This window comes from Coenobita brevimanus, chromosome 72 (genome assembly GCF_032717465.1).
Source record: "Coenobita brevimanus isolate Jiangsu-jjx chromosome 72, ASM3271746v2, whole genome shotgun sequence".
NCBI classification, from domain to species: Eukaryota; Metazoa; Arthropoda; class Malacostraca; order Decapoda; family Coenobitidae; genus Coenobita; species Coenobita brevimanus.
Window position 1 is genome coordinate 14,579,155 of NC_137025.1, and position 18,865 is coordinate 14,598,019.

Genomic DNA, 18,865 nt, shown 5'->3' on the forward strand with positions numbered 1-18,865 from the left:
ACCCAGTAAACTACAAAAGAAGTAAATCTTACTTAAATGAGCAAAAAAGCATGTTGTGATCGATTATTAAGGCTTTCTTTGTCGTCATTGTGAATGTTTATAAATAAAGAATGTGTAAATAAATAAATATATTTATTGCTCGTAAAATATTTCGGCTCGTAGTCAGTTTGGCTACTAAAAATTTATTTGGCTCGTAAATCTGAAACCTGAGGAGCCAAATCGCTCGCAACCATCGGCAGTTAGCAAGAGCCCTGATCTGGCGTTATGTGCTGCCGTGTTGGCTGTCAAGCTTGACGAGATTATTAACCCCTTACCCACGGGCTTGTTTTGCTTTTTCTTGCAGCTCCCGCGGGCATATTCGCACTCCGACAGACTCTCTAAAAATATTTGCCAAAAATCAGTTATTAGTCCTAGAATATTACATTCACATATGCTTATGGCACATACTTTCTCCTGGGGTGTTTGTTGAGCCTTCGTCGAGTACCGTAGGACTTGTGGAGACCTCTGAAGTTGGGTAATGAAGTCTCCACTTTACACATCCCGACAACCTGTAATATGATTACCACAGCCTGATATTATCACTAGAAACACTATTCTATGATTCTCAAATAGTTTGGAATCCATACTCCAAAAAAAAAAAAACACCGTGAAAGCAATGAAAATTACGAGGGCGTATGACCTTCCCACTTGACATCGTTCGCCGCTGGTGTTCTGTCATTTATTATTCATAAAAACACTCACAGTTTATATTTCTATTACTATATAACACTTATATATATCTACGGTCTTTATCCATAAGTTTCCTTCAGTAATAGTAGTTTATTGTCACTGTAGGGATTCAATTTCTCTTTCAGTAAAATACGTAGCATTCACTTTCTCGTCCTGTATACTAGCGTTGAGAATGAATGTCACTTTCACTTTCACTCTCATAACTCATAGTATTCATACATGCTAGAGTGAAACTTTCACGTTCATTACTCCTAGTATATATACTCGTATTCTTATAATACTACTCATTTACGTTTCTGTTTACGTTCTCTATTTTATTTACATTATTTACATTTCTATTTTATTAAACTGTGTTATGCACTGTCACTTGAAGTAACTTATAAAACTATTTTCCACTGTTCACTTATATTTACATTCATTGCTTTCACTTGCTGTTTACACATTATTTACAATTCCACTTGCACTGTTTTACTCACCAGAAAGATCGTAGTCACTCTCTATCAATTGTCAGCCCTTTACCTCTTTCCACACGAGGTTTAGTAGGGGGTAGAGGTCACGGGCCCTTTGCAGGGGCTAAAAAGTGGCGGAAGTTAGCAGGAGTGAATCCGACGTCCTTTCACCTTGAAAGACGACAGTAAACTGATACCAGTGGGCCGGGGTGGCTTACCTAGGGAGAATGCATTACTGCCAACGTCACCTCGTGAGAGCTGCTAATATATAGCTATGAAATGATTGGCAGGAAATCTAGACAATACATTATAAATTAGGTAGTTCCAGGTGAATGTAAATATCACTTAGGCTTCTCCCTTCTCTCCGTATATATATTTTTATTACTAGAATAGATTATACAGTATATTTCAAGGGGAAATAAACAACGAAAATTAGCGAACGCGTGCACGTGAGGTGTTGTTAGGTGATAATTAGCCGATTCCAGGTGTATGGCACTATCACTTACCTTATTTCTTTTTGGTATATATTATTTGGTATAAGAATAGGGCATAGGGCTTATTTCAATGGATGAAATCAGTGGAAAATTCCAGGGAAGATTTACTTAGCGTAGAATACAGTGTGGTGGCCTGCAATAATTAGGTAGTTCCAGGTGAATGTAAATATCACTTAGGCTTCTCCCTTCCTTTCTTATGTATATTTTTATTACGAGAATAGATTATACGGCATATTTCAAGGGGAAATAAACAGCGAAAATTAACGAACGAGTGCACGTGAGGTGTTGTCAGGTGATAATTAGCCAATTCCAGGTGTATGGCACTCTCACTTACCTTATTTCTTTTTGGTATATATTATTTGGTATAAGAATAGGGCATAGGGCTTATTTCAATGGATGAAATCAGTGGAAAATTCCAGGGAAGATTTACTTAGTGTAGCACGGCCGGGCAGGCGAGAGGAGAGGGTAATGGAGGGGAGGTAGGGAGGGGAGTCAAGAATGGGGAGAAATGGCTAAATTGTCAACAATGGATGGGAGTACAGATGAGATTAGGAGTGCTGACTAGTGTTGGACATTGGCAGTACTGATAGATGATACAAGCCACCACTTGAAAGCCTGGGCAAATTCAAAATAACACAGAATCGCAGAAGTGACGCCCCGCAGTTAAGGGGTTAAGGCACGAGCTGTTGGTCGACATGGGAGGGTCCGTCGTCTGGACAGACAATGTGATAGTACTACAGTTTATACGTAGCACAGAGAGGTGGTTTCACACATTCGTAGCCAGTCGAGTGGCGGCCATACACGAACAATCAGAAGTGACCCAGTGGAGGCACGTGGGTTCAATACTGAACCCAGCAGATGATGCGACCTGAGGACTGAGTTGCTACGAACTGAACGAAGGGTGTAGATGGAGTGAAGGGCCAGACTTCTTCAGCGAGAGAATAATCACTAGCCACAAGAGCCCCAACTTATACCCGACCTGGGGACAGACCCAGAGGTAAAGGGCGATGGTACAACTATGGCAATGGGGGCTAAGCAAGGAGAAGACCCACTGGAGAGATTGCAGTCCAGATACTCATCCTGGCACAGACTGCTGTGGGGAGTTTCATGGATTAGAAGGTTTTTGTACTGGAGGCAAATGGGAGGTCCAAAGCTAGTTGACAAATCAAGACTGAGGGTGAGTGAGCGAGCATCTCGAGCGGCAGTGTTGGGTTGTATACAACGGGAATATTATGAATCCGAGATAAAGGACCTGAAGGAACGGCGTGCGCTTAGGAAAACGAGCCCACTGTTCCCGCTGGAGCCGCACCTGAGGGAGGATGGACTCCTCCGTGTTGGTGGACAGTTAGAGAGAGCTCCCTTGACGATGGACAGCAAATACCCCTTGCTGTTGCCGCGGGACCACCATGTCACAGAGCTAATAGTAAGAGAAACCCATGAGAACAAGTCTGGGCACTCAGGAAGAGAACATACACTAGCGGTAATGCGCCAGGAGTTCTGGGTGCCCAAGGGACAAAGGCTGATTGACCAGGTGTTATAATGTGTCTCATTTGTCGCCAAGTCAGTTGGAAGGAGTCACTGCAAAGACAAGCTAACCTCTCTGCCGACAGGGTATGCATGGTGAGGGCACCATTCACACACACGAGTGGACTGCTTTGGACCATTCACTGCAAAGCAGGGTAGGAAACGGGTGAAGCGGTGGGGTTGTGTGTTCACTTGTCTGAACTCAAGAGCCATACACCTGGAGATTCTTGACGGACTAGACGCCGATTCTTTCCTCAGTGCAATAACATGCTTCTCGGCAAAGAATGGTGTACCAGAGCGCATTGATTCTGACAATGGCACAAACATGATTAGAGCAAATAAGGAGCTCCGGGCTGCAGCTCTCAGCTGGGAGAAATATGACAAGGTCCACAATGCACTGTTGAGGAAGGGAATTGAGTGGGAGTTCAACCCACCACATGCATCGCACATGGGCGGTGTCTGGGAGTGACAGATCCGAACAGTCAGGAAGGTCTTGCAAATGATAGTAGGCATGCACGTTGTGGACGATGAGTGACTCCACACACTCTTCTGTGAAGTGGAGGAGATAGTCAATGGAAGGCCCGGCACCCCTACGTCCAATGACGTCAGCGACCTCGAAGTGCTTACGCCACTGCATCTTCTGCGCCCTAAGACGGTACCCAACTGCCCATAAGGAGGTATAGCCGAAGAGCCTGTAGGGGACATCTACCGGAAGAGTTGGAAGCATGCACAGTTCCTAGCGGACCAGTTCTGGAAGTGATGGTTGAAGGTGTACTTACCATCCTTATGACAGCGCCAGAAGCAGTTCAGGCGGTTGCGTAATTTCCAACTGGGGGACCTGGTATTGGTGACCGAGTGGAATGTACCCCGTAATCACTGGGTTCTGGGGAGACTGGTAGAGGCGAATCCCAGTGATGATGGTGTGGTGAGGCATGTCAAGGTCAGGACATCCACACGCAAAACCCTAACCCGCCCTGCAAACAAACTATGTCTGCTGAAAGGGAGCAGCGAGTGAGAGTGTATATGGTATTGTTCGTAACCGTCCAAGGGGAGGAGTCTTACTGCATCTAACGCAGTAAAGAGAAAGAGAGAGTGTAGGAGAGAGAGGCACAAGGGAGCTTACAATGTGTTTATATGTATATGGGGTCACATAAGCATAACATCCATTAGCTTGGTGGTAATGAACACCAGGCCTTAGAATAGACGCTATGGGCGAGTGTGTGGGTAGCCGGGGACAAGTGTGGGATGAGGTGACATTGATCCTGTGGATTTACTAGACAGAGACTCCAAAAGAGTGGAGTTCAAGCATGATGTGTGACTCCATGACCATCCTGTGAAGGTGTTATTGCTGTGAGAATATTACACCTGTGAGGGACTAGTGTTGTGTACTTCACACCCCTACCCACACACTGATACTGTAAGATGAAAATTAAACCTGCCACAACTGAGTTGCACTTGCTTACTTTTAAAAATGCTTATTGATCTGCACGTGGTTGATGTTGCGACATAACTCAATTATAAATGTAGGAAAGTAAGGACGAGAATTTAAAGCGATATGTGTATACGAAGTAAACTTTTGTATAACATAGCATATTGAGGGTAAATTGTAATTATGTGTATGACCAACTGTTGTAACAATGACGAGTGATGCCATTATAGCATATTGAGAGAGTAAAATTGCAATTCCAGGTATGACCGAATAAATAGTTGAGTCCAGCTGGGCGGGTTTCATTACCCCGTTTCCCCTTCCAAGAGTGCGGGCGGCTACAGTTGGAGTGGCCCCAGTGAGAGAGGGCAGTGTTTGGAAACTCCCTGTGCTGTTGTTTGCAGATGATATTGTGTTGCCAAGTGAGGACGAAAGGGAGCTGCAAGGCTTGGTGGATGAGTTTGGGAGAGTGTGTAAGAAACGGAATCTAAAGGTGAATGTAGGGGAAAGTAAAGTTATGGTCTTCGAGAGAAGTGAAGTCAGTGAATGTACAGTGAGACTGGATGAGAAGGAAATGGAAAATGTGAGTGCGTTTAAGTACTTGGATAGTGTGATGAGTAAGGATGGAAGTTTAAAGGGTGAAGTGCTTGAAAGGGTGCAACAGGGACAAAAGGTTGCTGGTTCTTTGAAAGCAGTGATAAGTAACAGGGAAGTGAGCATGGAAGTGAAAAAGCTACAACATGACGGTATTGTGATACCAACTCTGATGTATGGAAGTGAATCATGGACCTAAGGAGGGATAGAAGTCAAGGGTGAGAGCAGTGGAAATGAGTTATTCGAGAGGAGCATGTAGAGTCACATGGAGAGACAAACTGACAAATGAGCAAGTGAAGGATCATTGTGGTGTGGATGTGGATGTGATAGGAAGCATTAGGAGAAACACATTGAGGTGGTTTGGACATGTAGAGAGGATGGAGAGTGAGAGACTGATGAGGAGAGTGTATGTGAGTGAGGTGGAGGGGGGGAGAGGGAGGGGGAGGCCAAGGATGAGATGGAGGGATGGAGTGGAGAGGTATATGAGAGAGGGGGATGTGAGCTGGAAGCAGGGCAATGAAATGGCGGGGGACAGGGCAACATGGAGGCTATTAGTTTGCGGCCACCCCTTATGGGATTAAAGCATCAGGCAATAGACAGATAGATAGATTATTATTCCCTTCAGGTCGTGTACCACTTTCATACCTGCAATCCGATTGCTTTGTTTAAAAATTTATTCTTCTCTTCCTCTGATCTTTCCTCGTTTTTTGTTTTTGCTTCCTCCCTCTTCTCCTTTGATGTACCCAATTCCTCTTGAGTGAGGCATCTTTTTATCCATACTTTTTTTAATTCCTCTTTTTCCATGAGTTTTTCGGCATTTTTTAATATTTCCCCTACAGTGTTTGAACTCTGAAATGCTACTTTCAGGGGCCTTGACTGACATCTCTTATATTTCCCTAGCCTTGTATGTTCTGTACAGTATTTTTCTCTCAGATATCGTCTGATACTTGCTGCAGTGTGTTCATTATATTTTCCATCTCCTTTTTGTCCCTTGAGATTCTGTTTTTTATTTCTTCTTCACATGTGCCACTGAATAATATGGATTTGTTAATCTCTACGGCTTTCCTGACTAGTTTTGGGGTATCATTTATAATTTCTGTCACTTCTCCTGTTACGCTTTCTTCTTCTAACCTTGTATCTAAATCATTCTTTACTTTCACCATTTCAGCATACGTAGTTTGTACCTCATCTTGGTAATTTCTCTCCATTTCATTTACTGGTGTTATTTTCTCCTCAGTGTTACTACTTTGGTCTGTTAGACTGCTTGCATGCCTGATTTTCTCCATATCATTTCTTAAATCATCCATAATTCTCTCATGGTTAACAGCTGTACATCCCATTTCACTAGCTTTTGTTCTCAGTGAATTTACCTCAGCTGATAGTTCATCTATTGTTGTGGCTTTTCTGTTTATTTCCTTTATTAATTCCTTATATTTTTCCTTGTGTCTGCATAGCTCATTCTTGATTTCTTCAGTTTCCATTTGAAAAGATCTTTGTAGCTTCCTTACTCTTTCAACTAATTTATCGTAAGTTTTCTTTTCAACCAGGTCAGGGTAGAAGATCATCCTGTTTTTTACCTTTGTCTCTTTTCTTAACACCTTCTAAAGGCACCTTTCCAAAATAAGCCATCTTAACCCTTTAACCGTGGGCATTGTTTTGCCCCGACTGGCCTCTCCCGTGGGGGTTCCAGCCAAAATGTAAACAAACGTTAAACCTTTATAACTCTGCACAGAATAAATCTAGAGCGAAAAATAAGGTACCATTAGAAAGTACTAACCTTCGGCATTCCAATGATGTAGGTTTCATGATTTCGTTGACTATCACTGGATGGGCAGTGCCATTAGAAGTGAGCGATCTAAAATCACTATTTTTCGCTCACACACCATTACCTTCGCTCACACACCATTACCAAATGCCAACCTCATTCTGATAATAATACTATAAACATAAATGAACACTGCACATACGATAAACACCCACTCTGTGTTCACTGAGGCAGGTAAAAGGCACTGTAATTGCCTGCACTTCACTGCCACATCAGCGGTGTTGTAATCACTATTTTTCACTTACACACCATTACCAAATGCCAACCTCATTCTGATAATAATACTATAAACATATATGAACACTGCACATACGATAAACACCCACTCTGTGTTCACTGAGGCAGGTAAAAGGCACTGTAATTGCCCGCACTTCACTGCCACATCAGCGGTGTTGTAATCACTATTTTTCGCTCACACACCATTACCAAATGCCAGCCTCATTCTGATAATAATACTATAAACATATATGAACACTGCACATACGATAAACACCCACTCTGTGTTCACTGAGGCAGGTAAAAGGCACTGTAATTGCCTGCACTTCACTGCCACATCAGCAGTGTTGTCACTTACACAGCTGGACAGATACTGATACGTGTTTGGTCAGGGGTGGGGTGGGGGGCCCAGGGGGTGGGAGGTGGGGGCCCGGGGGGGGAGGAGGGAGGTGGGGGTCGGCTGGAGTGAAAGAACTTAATAGCTACTCTCCCTTGAAACAATTGGCGCACGGAAAAAACGCGCGGTATTCAAAATATTCACAAACATTCGAGAATGACACCTGCGGTTTGGTCCAGTTTTTGCAATGTCATTTTGGGATGACACCCGTGGTTAAAGGGTTAAAGAAAAGATCTCTACTTACAGTTTTTGCATCACTCTGTCGTCTGCTAACCTTGTTGTTGTCCGGCTGACGTAAGGAAATTCATCACATTCCTTAACACTGATATACTTACTTTAGTCTACATTTCTGTTATTTCTTGTTGTACTATGTTGAATCGTCACCTAAATTAGCCTGATATGAGCTTGACCCATAAATAGATACAATTTAGGTATCCCCATAGCGGAGCTCAGTGACACCCTTCTGACCCTCTTGCTGTTGTCCCTTGCTCTGTGTGTGTGTGTGTGTGTGTGTGTGTGTGTGTGCTTACCTAATTTATCTTATCAGAATGAGTCAAACTTGTACTGCTGTATTAAATAACTTTTATCATACATATCCTTAAATTTATGAATTGTTTTGGCACACACTGTTTCATTCAGTAGTGCATTACACTGAGCAGTTGCCCTATTTGGGAAACTGAATTTCCGTATGTCTTTATCACCTCTCTTTTTATTATTATTATTCATCCATCCATCATCCAATCCTACCTTGCCCCATGAAGAGCGTAGGAGCCCGGGGCTAGGCAGTTGGTCCTGACATTTAAGGTGAGAGTGAATTTATTATTGTTTATTTTGTGGTAGGTGGGGGCGCTCACCATTCACTCACTCGATGTAGTGCTGCTCTCGGGTGTCTGCCCTTTCCTCTCCTCTCTCCATTCCTTCCTTCCTCTTCTGTCTTTCTTTACTTCATTCTTTCCTCGTCCTTCTGCCTACGGGTGACTTTACACTCCCTCTTTTGTCTTTCTTTCCTTCATTCTTTCCTCTTCCTTCTGCCTATGGGTGACTCTACACTGAGTGACAAGCCTAATGGTTCCTGTACACCAGGAAACCATTTACTACGCTGGGTAGTAACCATATAACCAAATTATGGCCCTGGTGGTTTAGTGGGTAATTACAGCGCTCCAATCGGATTGAGTCAGTGTAGGTTTATATCCAAGGGGTGATTGGGGTTGATTGCTCATGTAATGCCGCTCAGGGATGAGTGAGGCTGGTCACTCTCATCTTAAATGTCAGGACCAAATTGCCTAGCCCCGGGCTTCTACGCTCCTCATGGGGCAACGTAGAATTGGATGATGGATGGATGGATGGATTTATTATTTTTTTCTTTTTTTTTATTATTGCACTGAGCAGTTGACCCTCATGCAGTGTGGTGTGGTGAGGATCTGTCCCTTCTCCCCTTTGGGGCTAAGATGCGAATGAATGTGTTTTGAGTGGATGAGTAAATTGGGAGTGTTTCGTCCTGTCTTGGCAAGCTCCCTTTCCTTGGGGGAAGCAGCCTAGGTATGTAGATAGGTATGGTAGATTTTTTTTTTCTGTTACAGTGTCCTCTTGCTGATGCTTCCCCATAGGTTATATACTGTACTCATTTATGTCTATTTTCTCTTTCCCTGAGATGCATTTATATAGCATAATCATGTCTCCTCTTTTCCTTCTATCCTGTAGTGTTGGTAGGTTCAATTTTCCTAGTCTTTCTTTGTAGCATAGATCATTTAAGCTTGGTACCCATCTTCTAGTGGCCCTTTGTACTTTTTCGGCCTTATCTATTTATTTTTTGAGGTGAAGATTCCCGACTACGGATGCATACTACAATGTTGGTCTGATGAATGATGTTATTATCTTTCTCAGCATGTCTTCATTTTTGTATGTGAATGCTATTCTCATATTAGCAAGCAGTGTATGCATGTTTGGTACCATCTCATTAATGTGGTCAGCCGGAGATAGTCTGTTACTGATAATCACTCCTAGGTCTTTCTTTCTGATATGTGTGGGGTTGAACTTCCTAGCTTCTAATCCCAATCTGGTCTTTTTCCACTTTTACCAAACTTAATTACATGACACTTGCCCACATTGAATTCCATTTGCCATTTATTGTTCCATTCATGAAGTTTATTTAATACTTCTTGTAGCTCTCTGCAAGAGTCTGTGTTAGTAATTCTCCACTGAATTTTTGCATCATCAGCAAACATATTTAAATAGGTTTCATTTCCAGTGTTACTATCTATGTTATTTATATAGACTAAAAACATACAGTAATTGGTGCCAGCACTGAACCCTGTGGAACTCTGCTAGTCACTTCCCGTCATGATGAGTAATTTCCCCTTTGTACTGTTCTCATTTCCCTTTTTCGGAGAAAATCTTGCATCCAACAGTACAGATTGCCTTGGATTCCTCCTTGATGGTACAGTTTCCTTGAAAGTCTGCGTTGCGGTACTCTGTCAAATGCTTTCTGGAAATCAAAGTAGATACTGTCCACTCAGTCATCTCTTTTCTGTGATGTTTGTGTGGGATGCTCACCATCCATTCACTTGATGTAGTCCTGCTCTCAGGTGTCTGCCCTTTCCTCCTTTTCATCCTTCTTTCCTTCCATCCTCTTCTGTCTTTCTTTCCTTCATTCTTTCCCCTTCCATTTGCCTACAGGTGACTTTACACTCTCTCTTCTGTCTTTCTTTCCTTCATTCTTTCCTCTTCCTTCTGCCTGTGGGTGACTCTACATTGAGTGACAAGCCAAATGGTTTCCAATACACCAGGAAACCATTTATTACGCTGTATGGTAACCATATAACCAAATTATGGCACCTGGTGGTTTAATGGGTAATTACAGCGCTTTGCTCGGATTGAGCCGGTGAAGGTTTATATCCAGGGGGTGGTTGGGGTTTATTGTTCATTTATTGCCACTCAGGGATGAGTGAGGCTGGTCACTCTCATCTTAAACGTCAGGACCAACTTGCCTAGCCCCGAGCTCCTACGCCCCTTATAGGGCAGCATAGGATTGGATGATGGATGGATGGATGGATTGTGTAACTCAATCATAGTAGCTTAATAGATTAGTAGCACATGTTTTTCCCTTTCTAAAACCAAACTGCCTTTCTGTTATCATATTGTGTTCTAGATGGTTTACCCAAACTTTTCTTATCAGCTTTTCTAATATTGTACTTACAGCACTTGTCAGTGATACTGATTGGTAGTTGAATGGATTCTGTCTGTCCCTTTCTTGAATAGGGGAACAGTGTTTGCATTCTTCCAAATATCAGGTAGTTTACCTTGACTTAATGATTCCTTGAATATTAAATATATTGGTCTGTTTAATGCATAGTCATGTGTGTGTGTGTTTTATGGTAGTATATATAACATACATATTGTAATAAAGAAGTGTTGAATTGATATTGTTCTATGATATGAGACTGTTTTCTAGTCCAGTAATCTTCCAAGCCCCCCAGCATCATAATGATGTGCGGGAAGTCTCCAGGCAGCTCTGTCCATTTATACCTCTCTTGGTTTCTCAGACAAATTTTTTCCAGTTTTCACATATCACATATATATAACTGAAAGAGAGACCTGAATTTGTATATTGACAGTTGCATGCTCAGCATGCTGTAGTTTTTTGTTTTTTATTTTTTTCTTCCCTCGTCAGGTACACTTTGCTCTCATCTCTTTGGAGGTTATCCCCCCTGTGCAATGTTACCATTATCCTTGTCTTTTTAACCTGTTTTCTGCTTTCTATCCACAAATTTATGTTGACTTAGCATTTTTTCTTCTACATGTGGAGATTGTCAGGTGGAAAAAGGATTGATCTTGCTGGCAAGTCTCTTGAGTGTATGGAAGAGCTTTGTTATTTGGGAGATGTGTTATGTGCTGGAGGTAGGGCTGGAGCCAGCTCTGGCTAGAGTGAGGAATTGTTGGGAGAAGTTCAGGGAGGTGTTGCCTATCCTGATATTGAGAGGGCTCTCCCTACGTACTAAGGGATCTTTGTATGCAGCATGTGTTAGGAGTGTAATGCTGTATCGTAGTGAGACCTGGGCAGTAAAGGAAGAGGATATTCACTGGCTCAAACCTACAGAAATGACAATTGTAAGGTGGAGGTGCAGTGCGTCCTTGAGTGTGAGGCTTTTTTTTGGGGGACAGGTTTATGATGGAAGAGTTTAGAGGTAGGATGAACCTGGAGTGTATTGGTGGTGTGATGAGGAGAGGTAGATTGAGATGGTTTGGTCATGTGGAGAAGGTGGGGAATGATGACTGAATGTAGAAAGTGAGAAGTGTTAATTTTAGGGGTAGGGTTGCAAGAGGTAGACCGAAAAAGACCTGGGATGAGGTCATTGAGTGTGGCCTCAGGGATAAGGGACTGAACAGGGAAGCTGCCAGAGATCGGGCAGCATGGAGAGCCACCATTAGGTGACTAAGGCTGACGCATGCAGGCATGTTTGAGCCTTTAAAAACGACATGGAACAAAACATTAGTAGGCTGTATCACATTCCATACCCTTGGCTCATGTTGTGATTTTACACTTGTTGAGACCAATTATGTCTGTGTTTCTCTGCTACAGTTGTCTCAGTATTGATTGCTCTTGAATGAACACTGCTTTCAGTATTCTTGCACATGATGTGAGCATTTTGTGGGATGGTCTTTTTATTCCATTATTGTACAGTATTAAGTTGCTGTTGAATAAACATCAGTTTTAAGTTTCTTGCACATGTTGAGAGCAGTTGTTTAAGCACACCTCATCTCATTACTGTACAGTATTAAGTTGCACTTGATTTAATACAGCAATCCCTCCAATAACTGATGTAATAGAATTGCCAGAGGCATGTCCGGAAATTGGGTTTGTCCAGGAATTGGGAAAATGCCTCCAGGACAGGTATTTATGGACCCTAACCTAGCCGAACTCTGAAAACCACCTAAATAACTCCCTACCGGACATGCTTATGCACACAGATAAGGGACAGAAAGCATGAAATATATTAAAAGAACCAGAGTACTCCCGAGGGGAATGGAAATGCGGGTGATAGGGAGAGCTGGAGCTCCTGTTTCACTAGCTATGTAACCATCCCCCTTTGCTGACCTTTTCAGTGTGACAGTAACATGGAGAGTAGACCAGCATACTCTCCCAAACATTTCCTCTGACTATCAATGCACTACACCACATGCACTTTACATTTCACACAACGTATCCCACTACGTTACAGGGGTTGGCGCCAGCAAGGGCATGCGGCCAGAAAACTTTGCCCCCGCTACCTAGTGGCAGACTTCTGGGGGGAGGCGTGGCGTGGGTTCCGCCAGCATAGATCGTGGGTCCAGGGCGAGATGGGGCTCAGGCCTGTGCTAGAGGGTACAGGGCATTGCGGTTCCCAGGCTGCTGCTTCCGCCCAATAGAGAGGGGCCCGAACCTGGGAGTAGCGCCCCAGGAGGCTGCCCTATCAGTGGGTGTATAATGGCGGGATAGTTGCAGTGCCAAGACGCGCTTGGAGGGTGTCCCTGCAGCTGTCCTGGCGGGGTGCCCCGAGGCCACTACCACAGCCACTGGTAAGCTGGTGGGCTAGGGGTCCCAGATCCATTGCCTGGACCTGGGACTGTGCAGTGAGTGGGACCTGTGCTGTGTCTGTCCCCCTTTATTAATACTGAAGATGACAAAACAAAATAAGTTTCAAAGAAAGCCTGAGGACAGTAAATCACCCATGGGGATGAGGGTGGGTTCATGGAATGTGGGAAGTTTGAGGGGAAGAGCAGGGGAAGTCGTTGAGGCATTCAGTAGGAGGTGGGTGGATGTGGCGTGTTTGCAGGAAGTCCGGTACAGGGGTGGATCAGCCAGAAAGATTGTTGGGAAGGACTGTTGCTATAAGTTGTTTTGGCAGGGGGGGACAGACGGATATGGAGGTGTTGGTGTGATGGTTGCGGAGAAATGGGTGGAATATGTTATGAATGTTTTGAGAGTAAGCGATAGGATATTGGTAGTGAAAATTCTGTTGGGAAGAAAGGTAGCTGCGATTATATCGGCATATGCACCACAGGCAGGATTGGATGAATCAGAGAAAAATAGATTTTGGGATGATTTAATACGTGTAGTGGGTGGTATGCGGGATGATGAGATAGTGATTTTGGGAGGGGACTTAAATGGTCATGTAGGTGAAGCAGCACAAGGTTATGAAGGAGTGCATGGGGGATGTGCGTATGGTCTAAGGAATGCAGAAGGGGAAAGGATACTCGAGTTTGGGGAGGCAACGGATATGATTGTGTGCAACACATATTTTAGGAAAAGAGACAGTAGGTTAATTACGTATGAGTCTGGGGGAAATAGCAGTCAGATAGATTATTTTCTGGTTAGGAGGGCCGATAGGAGGTTAGTGAGGGATGTTAAAGTTATAGGAAGTGAGGAGTGTGTGCAGCAGCACAAACTGTTGATTTGTGATATGGTGCTTAAAGAACAAGTGATGAAAAAGAGGACTTATGTACCTAGGAGGAAAATATGGAAGCTGAAAAACCAAGTAGTAAGGGATGCCTTCTATAGCGAGTTGAGGAGAGTGGTGGCTGAACAGGGAGCTGTAGACAAAGACGTTAATGAACAGTACAGAGCCCTCAAGAACAATTTCTTGAGAGTTACTGATGTAACATGCGGCTGGACAAGAGGACCACCAAGACATAAAGTAACTTGGTGGTGGGATGAGGGTGTAGAAGCTGCAATTAAGGAGAAAAGAAGGCTTTTCCGGGAATGAAAGAAGGGTGGTAGCAAAGAGGAATATTTGGCTGCCAAGCGTAGGGCTAGAAGAGAGGTATACAGGGCAAAGTCTGAGTCACAGAGACAATTACTTGCTAACCTAAATCATGGGGAAAGGAAAAATATATTTAGGGTGGCAGGTCAGGTGAAGAGGGATAATCGGGATATCATAGGTGAGCAGTGTGTGAAGAATGATGAAGGAAGGGTAGTGGTGAACAGTGAGGATATTAAAGATGCATGGAGAGAGCATTATAACCGGTTGTTGAATGAGGAGTTTGACTGGGACAGGGAAGGTTTGGAGCCAGCAGATCCAGTGTCTGGCCCTTGGCCTTTGATTGATACTGCTACTGTGAGTGAGGCAATAGGCAGGATGAGGGTGGGGAAGGCAGCAGGTGTGTCTGGGTTGACTGCCGAAATGTTGAAGGCCTCAGGCGATACAGGGGTGAGTTTAGTCACTGACCTGATAAATAGGATTATTTATGAGTGTGTTGTCCCAGATGATTGGCTGAAGAGTGTAATTGTAAATGTGTATAAAGGGAAGGGTGATGCCCTGGAAAGAGGAAATTATAGAGGTATAAAGCTTTTAGATCAGATAATGAAGGTAATGGAGAGAGTTTTAGAAGGTATGATTAGAGAAAGAGTGAATATTGATGAGATGCAGTTCGGGTTCATGCCAGGTAGGGGGACCACTGATGCCATATTCATTGTTCGACAGCTTCAGGAAAAATATGTTGGTAGGAGAAGGGATCTTTATTTTGTTTTTGTTGATTTGGAAAAGGCCTTTGACAGAGTCCCTAGAGAGGTGGTGAAGTGGGCAATGAGAAAGCTTGGCTTGGAGGAGTGGCTGGTTAGGGTGGTTATGGCCATGTATGTGGGTGCTCACACCCAGGTGAGAGTGAATGGAGATTTGAGTGATGAGTTTTCCGTGAATGTTGCTGTGCATCAGGGGTCAGTCTTGAGTCCCATGTTGTTTATCATGGTACTTGAAGCCCTTTCACGTGACTTTAGAAACGGACTCCCGTGGGAGTTGTTGTATGCTGATGATTTGGTGTTGATTGCAGAGAATGAAAGGGAGGCGGAGGAAAGGTTTGGGAAGTGGAGAGATGGTATGGGGCAAAAGGGTTTAAGGGTAAATGCAGATAAAACAAAAGTGATGATATCTAGGGTTGGTGGCGGTACTGTCAAAGACGAGGGAGAGTGGCCATGTGCAGTTTGCCACAAGGGTGTGGGAAGTAATTCCATCTTGTGTGGTGTGTGTGATAAATGGGTGCATAAGAGATGTAGTGGTATCAGAGGTAGACTGCGAGATAATGCTGATTTTATGTGTACGGCGTGCCGGGGTAAGCAGGTGGTGATTGTCAGACGTGAAAGGATTGAACTTGCTGGTGAATCTCTTGAGTGTGTGGAAGAGTTTTGTTATTTGGGAGACATGTTGTGTGCTGGAGGTGGGGCTGGAGCTAGCTCTGTGGCTAGGGTGAGAAGTGGTTGGAAGAAGTTCAGGGAGCTCTTGCCTCTCCTGACATTGAGAGGGCTCTCCCTACGTGCTAAGGGGTCTTTGTATGCAGCATGTGTTAGGAGTGTAATGCTGTATGGCAGTGAGACCTGGGCAGTGAAGGAGGAAGATATTCGCCGGCTCAGGCGTACAGAAATGACAATGATTAGGTGGATGTGCAGTGCGTCCCTGCGTCCAAGGCCTGGAGGGGCTGGGTTTACAATGGAAGAGTTGAGAGGTAGGATGGGACTGGAGTGAATTGGTGTTGTGATGAGGAGAGGTAGATTGAGGTGGTTTGGACATGTGGAGAGGATGGGGGATGATAATTGGGTGAGGAGGGTGAGAAGTGTTAATATTGGGGGTGGGGTTATGAGGGGTAGACCGAGAAAGACATGGGACGAGGTCATTAAGTGTGACCTTAGGGTTAAGGGACTGAACAGGGAGGCTGCAATGGATCGTGCAGCGTGGAGAGCCGCCATTAGGTGACCAAGGCCGACACATGCAAGCATGTTGGAGCCTTTAAAAACGAAACGAAACGAGAGAATGAGGAATTAGAAGTGAGCGAGAAAAATATTTAGCAGTGTACAGGGTACTTACAACACGTCCGTGGCCGTTACGAAGATTAACCCACCTCCTCTATGACTCTGACAGTGGTGAAAATGCTCTTGAAGCATGTACAGTAATCCAGTGTTGTGCTGCACTTAATCCTTTGCACTGTGAATAATTGTTTAACATTACATATGTAGAAAGGAAGAGAGAGGTGAAAAGATTAGTAAGAGAGAGTAAGAAGAGAGTGGATGAGGAATTTGGAAGGAATTTGAGTGTAAAGTGGAGGGACTGTAAGAAAATGTTCTGGAAAGAGGTAAAGAGAATTAGACAGGGTGGCAATGAAGGTAGTTGGGGAGCGAAAGATAAAAATGGTAGATTACTAGTGGAGAAGGGAGAAAAAGTGAGCAGATGGAGAGAACACTTTAAGGAATTGTTGAACATAGAGAATGGAAGTAATGCGAGTATAAGTGACTGAGGAATGGCTGGGAGAAGGAGGGAGGTGAGAAGACAGGAAGAAATCAGTAGGATAGAAGTTGTGGAAGCAATAAAGAAAGTCAAATTGGGGAAAGCCTCAGGAATTGATGGAGTGTGTGGTGAAATGCTGAAGCATGGGGGAGAGATAGTAGTAGAATGGATGTGGAAGATGTGCAGATTGGCCTGGGAGGAAGGTAGAGTCCCGGAGGATTGGAAGTCAGGTATAATTATTCCCTTGTACAAAGGAAAAGGGGAAAAAGAAGTATGTGGTAATCATAGGGGCATTTGTCTTCTTAATGTAATAGGAAAAGTGTATGGTAGGATACTTATTGACAGAGTTAGGGAAATAACAGAGGAATTAGTTGGAGAAGAACAGGGAGGCTTTAGGAAGAGAAGATTTTGTGTAGATCAGATATTCATTCTTAGATCTTTAGTGGAAAAGTTTCTAGAGACAGGAAAGAAGTTGTATGTGGCCTTCATGGATTTGGAGAAAGCATATGACAGGGTAGATAGACAAGGATTGTGGAGAGTATTAAGAATATATGGAATAGATTGGAAGTTGTTGAATGCTGTGAAGAGTATGTATGATGGTGCTAAGGCTGCAGTGCGTGTGGATGGTGAACTGAGTGAATTTTTCTATTTGAAGGTTGGCTTGAAACAGGGATGTGTCATGTCTCCATGGTTGTTTAGTCTGTACATGGATGGGGTAATAAAAGAGATACAAGGAAGAGCAGTGGATGTTGGAGTGGCCCTAGTGAGAGAGGACAGTGTTTGGAAACTCCCTGTACTGTTGTTTGCAGATGATACTGTGTTGTTAAGTGAAGACAAAGGGGAGCTGCAAGGCTTGGTGGATGAGTTTGGGAGAGTGTGTAAGAAACGGAATCTAAAGGTGAATGTAGGGAAGAGTAAAGTGATGGTCTTTGAGAGAGGTGAAGTCAGTGAATGTACAGTGAGGTTGGATGGTGAGGAAATGGAAAATGTGAGTACGTTTAAGTATTTGGGTAGTGTGATGAGTAAGGATGGAAGTTTGGAGGGTGAATTGCTTGAAAGGGTACAACAAGAATGAAAGGTTGCTGGTTCCTTGAAAGCAGTGATAAGAAACAGGGAAGTGAGTATGGAAGTGAAAAAGTTACTATATGACAGTATTTGTGATACCAACTCTAACGTATGGAAGTGAAGCTTGGACGTTATTGGAAGGACACAAGTCGAGAGAGCAGTGGAAATGAGTTATTTAAGAGGAGCCTGTGGAGTCACATGGAGAGACAGGCCGACAAATGAAGAAGTGAAGGAGCATTGTGGTGTGGATATGGATGTGATGGGAAGTGTTATGAGGAACACACTGAGGTGGTTTGGCCATGTGGAGAGGATGGAGGGTGAGAGACTGATGAGGAGAGTGTATGTGAGTGAGGTGCAGGGGGGGGAGAGGGAGGGGGAGGCCGAGGATGAGATGGAGGGATGGAGTGGAGAGGTTTATGAGAGAAGAGGGGGATGTAAGTTGGGAGCAGGGCAGTGAAATGGTGAGGGACTGGGTGACGTGGAGGCAATTCGTTTGTGGCCACCCCTTTCGGGATTAAGGCATCTAGCAGTAGATAGATAGTTAGAACACTGCTCATTCTGTTCATACTTGCACCATGCCAGTTTCAGCACACCAGTTTGCACTCAGCACTTAATCCTTTGCACTCTGAATTCTTATTTCTTAACACTGCACAACACTGTATATTCCCATGCGGTCTGATGGAGAGGTATTGCAGTTTATTCTCTGTTTATTCACAAAAACAAGCACGTGCGGCATCCATTGCGAGGAGTGTTTAGTCAGGACTGTAGTTAGGTGGTAACTGGGGAGGGGAGAGCAGGGGGCTGCTCTACTACGTGCGAAAACACAGCTGTTCGGCGCCACACGTGAAGTTCAAAGTATGTTTGGAAAAAGCGTCAGATTTTTTTGTTTTTTGGC

The 18,865-nt window shown here is 43.9% G+C and overlaps 2 protein-coding genes across 2 annotated transcripts in view; both read left to right on the top strand.

Annotated features, from left to right (window-relative positions):
- Positions 1-2,810: 2,810 nt before the first annotated feature.
- On the top strand, positions 2,811-3,665 carry LOC145407050 (uncharacterized). The gene is made up of 2 exons (XM_080278073.1): positions 2,811-3,203; positions 3,420-3,665. Exons 1-2 carry the CDS (start codon positions 2,811-2,813, stop codon positions 3,663-3,665), a joined length of 639 nt encoding a protein of 212 aa, XP_080134199.1.
- A 130-nt stretch (positions 3,666-3,795) lies between these two features.
- The window catches only part of CLS (cardiolipin synthase), an 85,446-nt gene continuing 70,376 nt past the window's right edge, over positions 3,796-18,865 (top strand). The window contains exons 1-2 of the mRNA XM_080278074.1: positions 3,796-3,873; positions 3,990-4,136. Coding sequence (XP_080134200.1) covers positions 3,796-3,873; positions 3,990-4,136 — 225 coding nt within the window. The remainder of the gene's footprint in view (positions 3,874-3,989; positions 4,137-18,865) is intronic.

Coding starts and splice junctions, on each gene's coding strand:
- LOC145407050 (XM_080278073.1), top strand. CDS start 2,811: ATGGGAGGTCCAAAGCTAGTTGACAAATCAAGACTGAGGGTGAGTGAG. Junction 3,204..3,419: donor GACAAAGGCTGATTGACCAG/GTGTTATAATGT, acceptor ATACACCTGGAG/ATTCTTGACGGACTAGACGC.